Source organism: Excalfactoria chinensis, chromosome 4 (assembly GCF_039878825.1).
Source record: "Excalfactoria chinensis isolate bCotChi1 chromosome 4, bCotChi1.hap2, whole genome shotgun sequence".
Lineage (NCBI taxonomy): Eukaryota > Metazoa > Chordata > Aves > Galliformes > Phasianidae > Excalfactoria > Excalfactoria chinensis.
This window is the reverse complement of record NC_092828.1, coordinates 38,426,345-38,439,913: the sequence shown is the minus strand read 5'-3', so window position 1 is coordinate 38,439,913 and position 13,569 is coordinate 38,426,345. Positions and strand designations below refer to the sequence as shown.

Below are 13,569 nucleotides of genomic sequence, written 5' to 3'. Positions count from 1 at the left end.
GCAGGAGCAATCTGATTTCAGCAGCTCAAGCCTACAGTGAGATATGGTTGATCGTTAGCAGCAAAAACATTACTGATCTAAACCAGCATAGATCTACTGACATCACTATCTCCAGTTCAGGCCAGACTGAAAATAGGCATTAACAAAATCATCTTCTGTTTCCTATTGTCCTGGAGGTTGCCCAAACCAGCTAAACAAGCCCAGAGTTAAACGTAAAAATTATAGTCTTTTTTGACATCTGAAATGTTTTCCATCAGCATCAGAGTGCCCACATAATTTATATATCACAAAAATCATTTGGCAGGATTAAATATGAAAATAATATATCATGGATTTGTTATTGGAAGGGAAACAATTTGCTGCACACAACAGCCCAACAGAAGAAAAGCCTGATTGCTGTGATGAATAATGCATACTGCCTATAGTACTAATTAACCTTGTACTCCAGTAAGATATTACCGAACAATAAGGCTAATTTGAATGTGGCCCAACTCTTTTCCCAGTGGCATCTGGAAATCAGCCTTTGGAACATGTAAAATATGAATTTGTTAAACCAAAAGCCTTTGCTCAATAAATAAACTGAGAGGTTGTTTTTGTTTCTCTGTGTACTTGTAGCACACGTTGCTTGCATGAGTGTACACCATGCAAAACACAAAGGGACTCAACATACGTGCAGCACTGCTGTGACATGGCCTTGGCTTCCCCCAGTCAGAGTGGAAAAAAGCTTCCAGCAGCTCACTGAAAATGAACACTAGCTTCAAGCTGAGACATTTTTACTTCTGACCTCAAAGCAAATGTCTCCATCTGAAAACACCAAGTCTGATTTTGTCTGACCTTGTGCTTCCTGTGATGTATTCATCTTCCTGTTAGCCCAGAGCTGTGTGTGGCATTAAGGACATGGGTGGCTGTAAGAACCAGCATGTTCCCAACCATTCATGGTGCACACAGTGCAGCCAAGGACTTGCACAGCCAAAGACTTGCCCAGCCACAACCAAGCCAAGTTTTCAGTGACGTGCACGGAAGGCATCCCAAACAGAAACCCTGGTAAACATCTTCCCCAACAGCACACATTCAACCTCAAGTTTTCAGTCAGAGGATCAGATTTTCAGGTGGCGCTGGCCAAGGTCAGATCTTGCTTCATCTTTTTTTCTTGGCAAGAGACCAGCAAAACAGACTTTTTGGCTTTCTCCAAGCACTGCTCAAATCAATGGGAGATCACCAAACCAAACAGCACCCTACAACATTGTTCAAGGACAGACAGGGGCCACTGCCCCCCCTCCTACCACCAATGCATTTAACACACTGCATTTCAGAGTCAATGCATGACTGGCTGTCCTCACCACCAGGATGACACAGCTCCTGTCAATGCCATTAGCCATTCTCAGAGCTCAGTCAATAACAGTAACATACAATCATTTTGCTTGTCCCGAAGCACCAGATTTTCATCTGGCAGCCATCCCACACAACAGAGAGTGAACTCCCTCACCCAGTAAAAAAAGCACCAAGAGATGCCTGACCTGAGTGCCGAGGATTTACCACCAATGCATCCAGGAGGCAGGAGCTGAAAGGTGGCAGTGTTGAGGATGCCATGTGTGGAGCAGATGTCAGATAAGCTCACAGCATTGAAGCAGCAGCTTAGGGAAGGCTTTCTGCCATGCACCAGGTCCTGCAAGCAGGACTGAAAGGCTGATGTGTTATTTTAAGGCACAATAGAGCAAAGAATGACTCAAAACTGCTTACTTAGAGTACACTGGAGAGAAACTTATGGATGAACTTAAGCCTGTGCCACTGACCATCAGGAAGAGACAGCATCTCTCTAATACTCAGGAGGTTCAGAAGAGATCAGGATCCCATCATTATTTGATCTTGGCTATGTCTATTACTATAAGCTTAATAACTATTTTATAGGCTGTGCTCTTATGGCAGTCGGTGCAACACTCAAGATCTAAGCCAGGAAATCATTTTAGTTGTTAAGAATGCACTGTAAGGGATTATCATCTCCTTCCCAACAAAATAAATGGTAAAATTCCCACGGACCACAGAAAGTGCAACACCAAATGGCAGTTCACTTCTGTCAGGCAAACTGCACCCACATGAATCAGTTCAGAGGCACTACTCTGAATTAAGAACTCCCTATGCTGTTTCTGAGGCTCCACGAGCATGGGCATCAACTGGACAGTTTTTCTTTCTTCCTCATGTACTAGCTAGAATCCCAGTCTGGACCTAAATTTCTTTTCACGTGAATGATTTATTAAATCTCTCAAGCATAAGCTTGTCTCTGCATGTATGTATGTATGTGTGAGCCCATGCTGCTCTGACCCAAGAAGCATCTACGGGCATCACTGGAGGCTAAATTCCCTATTGCCAGCTTTGCTAGAGGAAGCGACCACTGTCACAACATAAGAGCAAGTCCTAACTGCTGTGACATGTCATTTGTCTGGGCAGCAGCATGCCTGGAAAGATGACTGCCCTGCTTTAGTGGAAGTATGCAAGACAATCAAGGCCAGCTAAGCAAACCAGTTTTGACATATTAAATCATGCTTGAACTGTGAGAGCAAAGCAAAATAATGTAAAAGCTCTACTAAAAAATGTCTTTAAAAATAAATGGATAATGCTGGCTGGCTTTGTCTGCAAAAAGAGGAGAAAGCCTTTTATCTGAGCACCTCAGTAATTAACACAAACAATGGTCTTGGATTTGTAGGAGCACAGTGAGGGACCCTGTCCCAAGATGCCAGCACTGCTGGCATTTCTTGAACTGACATAGCAATGAAGCAATGAAGCCCACGGTGCTGGCTGTGCAGCTGCCTGGGCATCAGACTGTCTACAAAGCAGCTCGGAGCTAGGAAGCTGCAACCCAGAGGCTGCTTCTACCGAATACCAAATTAGCACATTCCCTATGCTCATAGGGAGCTGCTTTTCCTCTTGCTCTGCAGTAATTAAAAAAGCTTCCTTCTCAGACAGCTTTTCAAGGCAGAGGCTGTGACCTCCATCACTGCTGGAATGGGATGACAGACTGTCCAACCACGTGCAAGACATCTAATGCATGATTTGGGGAATTAGTACTGCAGCAAGATGACCCTTGTGAACCACACAGGAGGCAGCCGTTTCACTTGGCAGGCAGCAACCACGACTCTGGAGTTCAATATAGATGATGCTGGCTCCTCAGGCGGGCTCACTTTGTCCAAGTGATACCAGTCACACATGTGGAGGGACAGATGAATCTGCTGATGCAAGGGATGCTTTAGATGTAGGGGGTCTGGTGCTCAGTTACCACGCAGCTTTGGCAGCAAAATGGACTTAAAGACTGACACGGACTCCCTGGCTTAGCTTCCATCCTAGGCAGAAGCTTGAGCTGCTGCGAGATCCTCCTTCAGAATACATACCTCCAGGCCAAACATTTTTTGAAGGGAAGTATCTAATTTTGAGGTTCGAAAGCAAACAGTCTAGAACTGCTGAGCATCCACTGACTTCAGCAAATGCTAACGAGTGCCTGAAAAGAAAGTTTCTAAGGTCCCAAAGTAATGATTTAAATAACCTAGTTTTAAGCACAGCTTTCAATGAAGAAAAAAAAACACAAAAAACCTTTACACAACATCCTGTATTTAAACAAACAAACAAAAAAAAATCAGAGCTTGGAAAATATTTTACAAAGGACAACTTCTGTTTCAATACCAGCTTAGAGTTTCTGTGCTGCTGTCCAGCACTTCCCAACCTCCGGCTGTCAATGAGCACCTCAGCCTCAGCCCAAAAGCAGACATTTGTTAAATGGGGAAACAGCGACTGCAGCCTCCTTTCCAAAGCAGATTCTTCAAGATCCTGAGAAAAGCCTTCTGTATAAGCTGGAAATACTGTCACGGTCTTTATCAAGTACTTCTTTCCTTGTAAAGAAACCCAAGTGCCACTGAATCTTCTCACAAGCCACTCAAAGCCCACCATGAAAACAGGCCACACCACCGAGCCTCACTAGGATGGGCCAGCTCCCAGTGCTGCCTCCTGTGCCCCCATGGCTTGTGGGATTTTGGCTGCTGAACGCAGCACAGGAGCAGAGCACGAGTCCATCTCCATCTGGGCTGCATAAGGGTGTCAAGCTACAAAGCGAGGCAGCAGAGCAGCAGGTGCATATCCTCTCCCATCAGTCTTTTCCAGAAATGTAACCTGAAGCAGAACAGGGCAGTGACAGCCTTGTTTCCTCCCCAGTCAGTGGATGTGAGCTGCAGCTTTTAGAGCTTAGACTTTACAAGGAAAACATCTTTCTTGGCCTTAATCTGATTTGCTGTCATTTACAGTGAGCAGAAAGTTGTCATCTGAAAGCCCAATTCTTCAAACTACAACAGTTTAAGGACCTATATTTATAAAGGTAGGACAAGCATATGAAAGCAAGAAGGGACTTCCACAGACCCAGCATCTTCTCTTTTGCCTTTTCTTTCTTTAATCTGTTTTGGATATACGGTTGGGTTTTATAAAACACCCAGCCTTGCTCTCTGAGTTCATTCCAGCATTAAAAACTTTATCACCGTCCTGAGGGAAATAAAAAATGGTGGCATATCACTACTGAGCTCAATGCAACCTTAACCATGTGTTGTCTGTGGACACCATAGTGTCTACGCTAGATTAAATCCAGTGATAAAAGGGAGCAAGCTTTCAGAATAATACGCAGCCATCCCTGTTTAGATGAAAGCCAGTCACCTCTCTGTGCAGACATCTGTGTTGCAGTCTCCTCCCTCTCACTGCATTCTACTAAACCCTTACCTTATACAAAAGACATTTACGAAGCTTAAAAGAAAAAAAAAGGTAAATTGCAACTACAGTCAGACAAGACAAAATTGCACCCTTCTTTTCTGAAACCTACATCTCAACCTCAGTGTTAACTCAAAGCAAGTTAAGATGGTCAAGAAATAAAGCATGCACTGAAAAAAACTTATAATTGAAATGTCAACACATCATTAACTACTGCTAAGTGATTCTAAATGAATAAGACAAAAGTGAAAACCTACTGTATAAAGAAAACATGCAATAGTACATCTTCATTTTAACACTCAATATAAGTTCTGTGGAATGAGGGTTCTGACAAACAAGCACTGGTGGCTCTACGGCAATTTGACAGCTCGCAGCCACCCTTTTGCTAAAGATTACCAGCAGTTTTCTATCAGCAAAGTTCTCTGCATTGCCAACCACTACTTGTATTCTTCATGCTTAGTGGTTCCCCAGAGTCCCCGCTTCTGATCACTATAATTAACAAGCAAGCTAATTCCAAACAATTCAGAAGTTAAAAGTAACAACCAAATGAACAAAACAGCACACCACATCTTTTCTCCTGCAACACCTCTCCCATACCAGAATATAAGAAATTCCTTAAGCTACCAATGGATGCCTTACATTCAAGAATGCTAAAAAGTGATGAATTATGAATTATTTTTATGCTAAAAAGTGATGAATATCCAAACAGTATTCTGCTAAATACCAGTTAATTATCTAGAATCAGAGGCAAAGTTATGCTCTAAAATCTGCCCCAAAAATCTCCTTTAGCTAAGAAGCAATAATGACCTTCAAAACTGAAGTTTTTAAGACCTAATTCCAAACTCAATTTTACTTACACCATTCAACCTATACATGGGGAGAGAAGTGCTTCTTACTGTCCTGCTGGCGCATAGCGGCCACAGTGGAAGGAATAGAAAGGTTAAGTTAGGAAAGTAACAACCTAAAAGCACTGCTGGAGAATGAAGAAAGATCTTCAGAATCACAAGGGGTTCCAAGCATGCAAGGTAGTGCAGAAAGTGAAAACTCATTATCAAAATACAGTATATTGCCTCAAAGTACAAACCATGCCTCCTATAATGAAGGCAAAGAGACATGTAAAATGAAACCAGTAATATTATACAAACAGTACTGCTGCAAAAGTTTTGATCTCTGGCAAACACCCCCTTGCTCTCAAATATGTCAGCTGTAGAACAATAGCACCTAAATATATATACATGCATACACCTCTGCAGAATAAAACCATTCACCCTCAACCAAGAACTACATATTTCTGCCATGTAGAAGTCAAGTGACTTTCTTTAAATTTGTAAAAATAATACAGACTGTGTAGCCAAAAACTCAGCTATTTTGATGCTGGTTGGTTTTGTGCCTAATTAAAATTAACTAGGCGCTTCAGCTCATAATTATATAAACACCTACTACGTTATACTCCCAGCCAATTTTGTTTTAATCAGAAAAATGCACAAGAAGGATGAATGATGGGCAAAAAACTCCCTGGAGGGGCAACAGTATTTCCAAATTCAGTATTTTCCATATACTGAATATTTCCATCAATGTTTCTCTTGCCATGTAATCACCTCCCAGTAGAACAATTAAGAAGAGATTTTTTGTTATTCCCAGGCTTGGCGTGCATTCTATTCTACCACGAGGGGAAAGTGTGCTCGCCTTGCTCACCGAGTCCCATCGGGAAAGGCCCCAAGAAGACAGGCAGGATTTAGTAACATGCTGCCTTTCTGGTATCCATAACAAGGAATCTGGAGTGAGAATTCAGCCAGCCCTAGGAACAGAAGAAAGCTGGAGAGAGGGCAGAAGAAAAGTTGCCCCTGTTCTGCAACTACATCATGTGTTCAACCAGAAACCCAGGCTGCTTCAGAGACAAACCCCAACTCCAAAGTAAAGTTACCTGTGCAGCAACACATTTCCATCTCCTAGAAATGAGGGGATGGAGAAGTCAACTGCAGCAACTGCCTCCTGGGAAAAAACACACACTGAACATTACCTGTTTGTTTTTCTGCAAAATAGGAAGATGAGTAACTCAGCTTCAGTTCTGACCAGTTACCAACAAAATGACCCAAGCATCAATTTGGCAGGGAATTTTCTGATCTGCATAAGCTAGCAACCCTTGTCAAATGATTTTAATTATATCCAGAGTAAAACATTTCTGCCAACAGCATTTATTTCTGCAGTCTTTGTTTCATGTAGGAAATTCTTATTTCTCTTGGCAAGAGCTGGGCTGAACTTCAACACAATTAATGAACAATCATCAAATTAAATATTGGTTGTAAAAGCACAGTGATATTTAGCAAAGTTGATTAGAGAAAGAATAATCAAACAACAAATACCAACACTGAAGAAAGCAGAAGAACTTGAATCTCATAGAGCTGTTTTACAAAAATACTCCAACTATCTCCTCTGGCAGAAGATCCTTTCTAGAAAGAGGAACCGCTGACCCATCACTGCCCACCCCTCAAAGTTCTTTCGTCAGAAAGCAGTAAAGAAGAACTTCAGCCAAGTTTTCCTCTGTTATTCTGTCCATCTCTGCTACATCTGTCATCTTGTCCATACCTTGAAGCTGGTTAAAACTGTCTGCACTCCTTTGATGTCTCCTCAAGCAGCAGTACACACTGACCCTTGGACAGGAGAACCTGGTGACCCACCTGAAATCATTACTTGCTTTTTCAGCTTGGCTCTCTTTCAGTGCAGTTGTTCATGGCTTTGGGGTGTTTTCATTTGTTTGGTTTTAACTCAAATATTTTATTAATTTGTGATTTGGCTCTGAAAGGCAGCTGAAAAAATATCAGGCTCTGCTAACTAATTACATCTGCAGTTACAGCTCTGTGGCTCCACGTGACTACCAGGACCAACCTCACTGCTGAACCAAACAGTGTGTATTTGGGTCTCTCCTGATCAATAGGTCAGCATCCCTTTCTTTCCAGGAGGATGGGCTCCAGAGCCTCCAAAGGGATAAAAACAAGCACTTCTTGGTTCTGAGTAAGAACACATTGGGCTGTGTTCAGTGAGGATGAAAACACAAACCCTAAATGGTAAGCAACTAAACCTGAATTTACAACTAGACTTGCCTCTGACAAAAAAGATGGAATGGGAAAAGCGGGGCTGATATATTTCTTTGTCCAAAACCTTAAATGGGTAAAGACCTCACAGACTTCAGTGGCACCACACTGGTTTTACAGCATTTTATGGTCCAGCCTTTGTGAAGATACTGCCTGCTAACAGGGAGACCACCACCAGGCATTTGCAAGCAAGCAAAAATGCTCGGGAGCACTGCTAAAGGATCCATTCAGACAGTACCAGGTGAACTAAGGTAAAGCCAATCACCATAAGTCCTTCAGCTGCACCAAATCACTGCTCTGTAAGACTGCATAGAAATTCCGAACAATTGCTTTCAGTTTTTATTGTTAACTAGTACCACAATTTATTCTTGTGAATAATGAACCTTAGAACTGGTTCTTTATAAACGTGTCCCAAAACAGTCACCATTTACCCCCAGTTGTCTCATTGTTGCTGATAGTTGCCAGAGGAGGTGTAAAATATAAGTAGTTTGTGTTCTTTACAGTAAATACAGCCCAGTTGCCATTATTAATTGAGAGAGTGAGCACATTATATAAGGAGATTAGGCCATGTCATATTTACAACCTCAGTGTCCCCAGTGAGAGAAATTGCTCAGCTGTTACTGTCACTGCCTTCTTCAAACAGGAACCCTGCTGACAAGATGATGAATTCAGAACATCGTTGCCAATTAATGATTTGTAGGCAGAAGGGATTTCAATAGTTCCCATATGTCTGTGAGGGTGACTGGGATTTACATCGTCTCTTATTAGATTGTAGTCTGCTTTGTCCAGACATGACACTAGAGCTTGGAAAATGTCATCTTTGCACAAGAAATTTTAATAAACAAAGCCAGGCTCTTCAGGGTTGAAAATGTTTCCCGAAGCACAGTCAGTAATAACCTCCTTAACTGTAAAAGAAAGCAAATGGGGAGACCACTTGCAATAGATTTACAAATCAGAGGTCAGAAGTTACTTAGGTGTTTGTCAGATCTACAAAACACTCTGCCCAGACTACCATTATGTCAGCCAGGAGCATAGCGTGCATTTCCTAAGCATGAGTCAGGCTGTGAAAGAATCACCAATGTCAAAGCAAAACTGGCATTTCACCTTCCTCATTGTAACTTACCCTACTGACGGGCTGCAGATTTCCTTTACTCTCCTATAAAAAAAGCTCATCCTTGTAAATATAGCAACATCCCAACCAGAAAGCATTGCAGTCACAAACAACATCAGCACGTACTCTGAACTCACTGAATGCAGACATTCTGGTCAACCTAGGGCTGATGTCTTCTATCATCTGAACACCTTTGTGTGACAACCACCAGGAGACATTTGTCACTGTGACCTGGGTCAAACACAGGACATCTAAATGGGGCCTTCAAACTGACTTTGCCATAGTGTTGTAGATGCTAACGAGGCACGGCAACACATAGGCACTTAGAATCACAGAATGGCTTAGATTGGAAGAGACCTCAAAGATCATCAAATTCCAACCCCTCTCTGCCACAAGCAGGGTTGCCATCAGCTAGATCCAGTTCTAGATCAGGTTACCCAGAGCCCCATCCAGCCTGACCTTGAACACCTCCAGGGATGGATAATCCAGAACTTCTCTGGGCAACCTGTTCCAACACCTCACCACTCTCTCAGTGAAAAACTTCCTCCTAACATCTAATCTAAATCTTTCCTCCTTGAGTTAAAACTATTCCCCCTGTCCTTTCATTATTTACCTGTGTAAAAAGTTGATTTCTCTCAAGTTTAAGTTCTCTTTAAATACTGGAAGGCCTTAATGAGGTCTCTCTGCAGCCTTATCTTCTCCAGACTGAATAAGCCCAGCTCCATCAGCCTGTCTTCATAGGGGAAGTGCTCCAGCCCTTGGATCACCTTCTTGGCCCTTCTTTGGACCCACTCCAACAGCTCCACATCTTTCCTATAATGGGAGTCCCAGGCCTGGATGCAGTACTCAAAGTGGGGCCTCACAAGGGCAGAACTGAGAGGGACAACCACCTCCCTTTCCCTGCTGGCCACCCCTCTTCTCATTCAGCCCAGGATAACATTGGCCTTCTGGGCTGCAAGTACGCACTTTTGGCTTGTATTAACTTTTTCATCTACTAGGACCCCAAGTCCTTCTCAGCCAGGCTACTCCCAAGGAGTTCTCTCAGTCTGTATACGTATCTGGGTTTATTCCAACCCAAGTGCAAAACACTGCATTTTGCTTTGTTGATCCTCATTAGGCTCACACAGGTCCACCTTTTGAGATTACCAAGGTCCCTCTGGATGGCATCTCTTCCTTCTGCCATATCAACTACACCACTCAGTGTGGTGTTATCAGCAAACTTGCATGTGTGTGGGGGGAGGGATACTCAATCCCAACATCTATGCCACTGATAAAGATGTTAAAGACTACTGGTCCCAAGACAGATTCCTGCAGGGCAGTGCTTATCACTGGCCTCTACCTGAACATAAGCCATTGACCACAACCCTATGGCTGCAAACTTCCAACCAATTCCTTATCTACAGAACACTCCACCCTTCAAATCATCTCTCTATAGTTTAGAGATAAGGATGTGGTGTGTGACCACATGAACATGTCAAAGGCATGTTACTTCAGTATGCAGTATTTTTAGCCATAATGAGGCAGATTCTTGCTGAAATATCTGGCACATCTCTTTCATCTGCAACAGTCTATATTTCCTCAACTTGAGCCAGTGTTCACCTTTGGTCCCCCCCCTTTGTGCAATGTCAAACAACAAAAGCCAAATGTCTTCACCCACACATGGGAGAAATACCTCTATTGGCACATGAAAGCACAAAAAACCTCATTTTGCAATGCTGACTGAAGGAAAAGGAGATTCTAGTCAAAAGAAAGTTTACCAGTGAATTAACTCTTAAGAAGAACTGACATACAATAGACTTGTACTAAGCTGACAACTACAGGATCATGGCCACAGGTCACTTCAGATAGGCACATACCCATCCTATGCATCAACAGTAAGTGCCAAAGATAACTTTCTGAACCAAGGTGAAGAAAAAACACAACACTGTCTTCAGCTGGAAGTGAATACTTCTGCCTTCTCCACAGGTTCCCTCTAAGTGGCCTCAAGCAGAAGGTAAGAAGATAGGAGATGCAAATGATGATGAAAAAGTAAGTTTTGCAAATGCAAGTCTGTGCCAAACTTTTCCCCTTCTCTCCAAAACAGGTTTTCTTTTAAACAGTTACACATCTACAACAGAAGGACAAATTTTACAAACAAATACACAATACAAAACGCCATACTTTCTGTACCACCTCATTGTATGTTGCACTTTTCAAAACATATTCAAGTTTTAAGCTTCAAGACACCCTAGATCACTTCCTTGAGGCCCCGATTCAGGAGACCTTTACTGAACAGCAACCCAGAAACCTCAGCCAGCTGCTTCTGTGCAAACTTGAGCGTATATGAAAGCATTCTTACCAGTGGGGCTTCACGTTTAACTCCAAGCAGCTTTATATTAAATATTTACCAGAGAAGAAAATACCAAACCTTCCCCGCTCCACCATCTCTGCCCTCACCTCAAAGAGCAACAGGAAAAAAAAATAAAAAGGTCTTTTACATGCAAACGCAAAACACATCTCATAATGGGAAATAAATTTCAAAGCACTGGAGAGACCTGTACATAAGTATGGAGTCCCATTACATCCATCCAAAGCCTCTTCACCTGCCACAGCCATTCAAAGGAGCTGAGTGGAAGAGGGAATCCAACCTGCCACAGTCACCTCAACCAGACACGATGAAAGGATATGGAAGAGAAAAAAGCCAAGGCTGCACATCACCCTGACCACTTCAGCACAGCATCCCCCTTCAAATCCTTACCTTGGCAGGTATTGTTCTTTTCCTCGTACCCCGCCTTGCACATACACTTCCCGATGGGCACCAGCCATTCTCCCTCAGCGCTGCAGTGCATCTTTGGTGCCTCATCAGTCACTGAGTGGTTGACACAGACGCCTGATACTTCTAGCAGCTGCGAGGAATCTGCTCCTGTGATGGTATCTGGAAAGCGTGCCAAGTTGCGGATCACTGATGGGCATTTCTTGTAGTACACACGCACAGAGACCAGGGCGATGCAAGCACCCACATCCTGGAAAGCAAGGTAAAATCCTTTTTTTGTTAGAGGCCCAACATCTCTCACTTCTGTGTTTAACTTCAAAACTCTGTCGCCGAGGTCTAACTCCGTGAAGCTCTCATCAGCAGCAATGGTATCTATTTTGATGTACTGATTCTCTCTGATGTTCCTCCCATCTTCATCATCTGACTCAAAGTAGTACATGTTAAAAGTCTCTTTGCAAGTCCCAAGTCCTCCTGGAAGGCTGTTACAGTCCCTCAGGGTAAATTTGAGTTCAATGAAGATACGGGAAGCCCCTTCATTAGAGATCCAGCTGGTCAGAAGCCAGTTGTTCTGATTCTGTTCCATTACCTTGCATACTTGGTATGTGTGTATCGGAGCATAGTTTTCATCCACCTCACCAATTTCTTCCCACTGTGTAAAGAGAAGAAATATCACTTTTTAAAAGTTACAATTTCCCCAAATCTTAGTTTTCCCATTGAAGATCACCTTGAGATTAAGAGGTTTATAGCAGGATGCTTAATAGAGAAAAAAAAATGGTTTATATGGCAGCGTTTTCCATACTGGAAGCTTGATACATACTCGATAATAAATGTACTAGATAAAACACCCTTTAGAAATATAAAAAGATGCTAATTAAAACATTCTGGTTCAGACTTTTCAGAAGTGAGAAAACATACCACCAGGTCTCTCCACTAGCACTCCAAATGGCAAAACAAAAGCAGATGGGGCCATGGGTTGGCCTTTTCCTATCATACACACAGGTGAAAAGCCATTTACAGTCCATCTGTCCCTGCTTCCCTAGGTTCCTTTCTATCACATCCTCAAATCACTGCCTTGCACAACAAAGACAAGCACATTTCTCCAGCTGATCTCTCCCGCTGAACAGTTTGCCATAAAATCAGCAGTGGCGCATGAAGTAAATGTGCCTCTGCTTCCCAAGAGCGCTAGTCACTGGAGTTTCTGCTCACTGAAAGAGCAGAATAGTTTCAACAGGAAAGGTGACAAGAACACGAAAAGCTTGAGCTGTTTTGAACATGCAAGGCAGGTTTTCAAGATCACTTCTCCCAGCTGTTTATGGCAATTGTAGCAACTACTTTGTTGCTTTAATTTTGGTCACATACTAGACTGAATAACTTGGAAAGAACGCTTTTTCCTGGTTCAGCACTGCAACAATGCTTACAATAGGAACATGCAACATTAACATTTCCCTTCTGCTTTTGACAAGTGCAGTATCACATTAAGAGATTAGATTAACCCACATGCAGTAAAGAAGCCAGGAGAACTAGTGATATCAGTTATGTTCCTCTCTCCTACTTCTGAACTGCTCATCTATAAGGGCTTAATTCCCAAAGCCTCTGCTCCACGCTGCTGCCTGCTTCTAATCACTGCTGTGGACAGAGAAGGTAATTTAAAGGTGCTTCGATACCAGGTAATAGCTATATTCCAAGCTGAACATTTTCCAAGGCCAAAGGCCAAGATTTTATTGGAAACACTGCCTGAGATGAAGTCGAGAGCCTTCTCAACCCAGATATCATTGCTGCAGAGCTGACAGGGAACACCCTCAGAGTCAATACGATGACATTTTTTTCAGGGAAATGCTTTTCTTGAATTTTCTATGAATATGACAGCAACAAGTGGC

General features: G+C 42.7%; 1 protein-coding gene across 8 annotated transcripts in view; it reads right to left on the bottom strand.

Annotated features, from left to right (window-relative positions):
• The window catches only part of EPHA5 (EPH receptor A5), a 197,671-nt gene that overhangs the window by 145,598 nt on the left and 38,504 nt on the right, over nt 1–13,569 (bottom strand). For all 8 annotated transcript variants that reach the window (XM_072335476.1, XM_072335469.1, XM_072335473.1 and 5 more), the window contains exon 3: nt 11,678–12,341. In XM_072335476.1, coding sequence (XP_072191577.1) covers nt 11,678–12,341 — 664 coding nt within the window. The remainder of the gene's footprint in view (nt 1–11,677; nt 12,342–13,569) is intronic.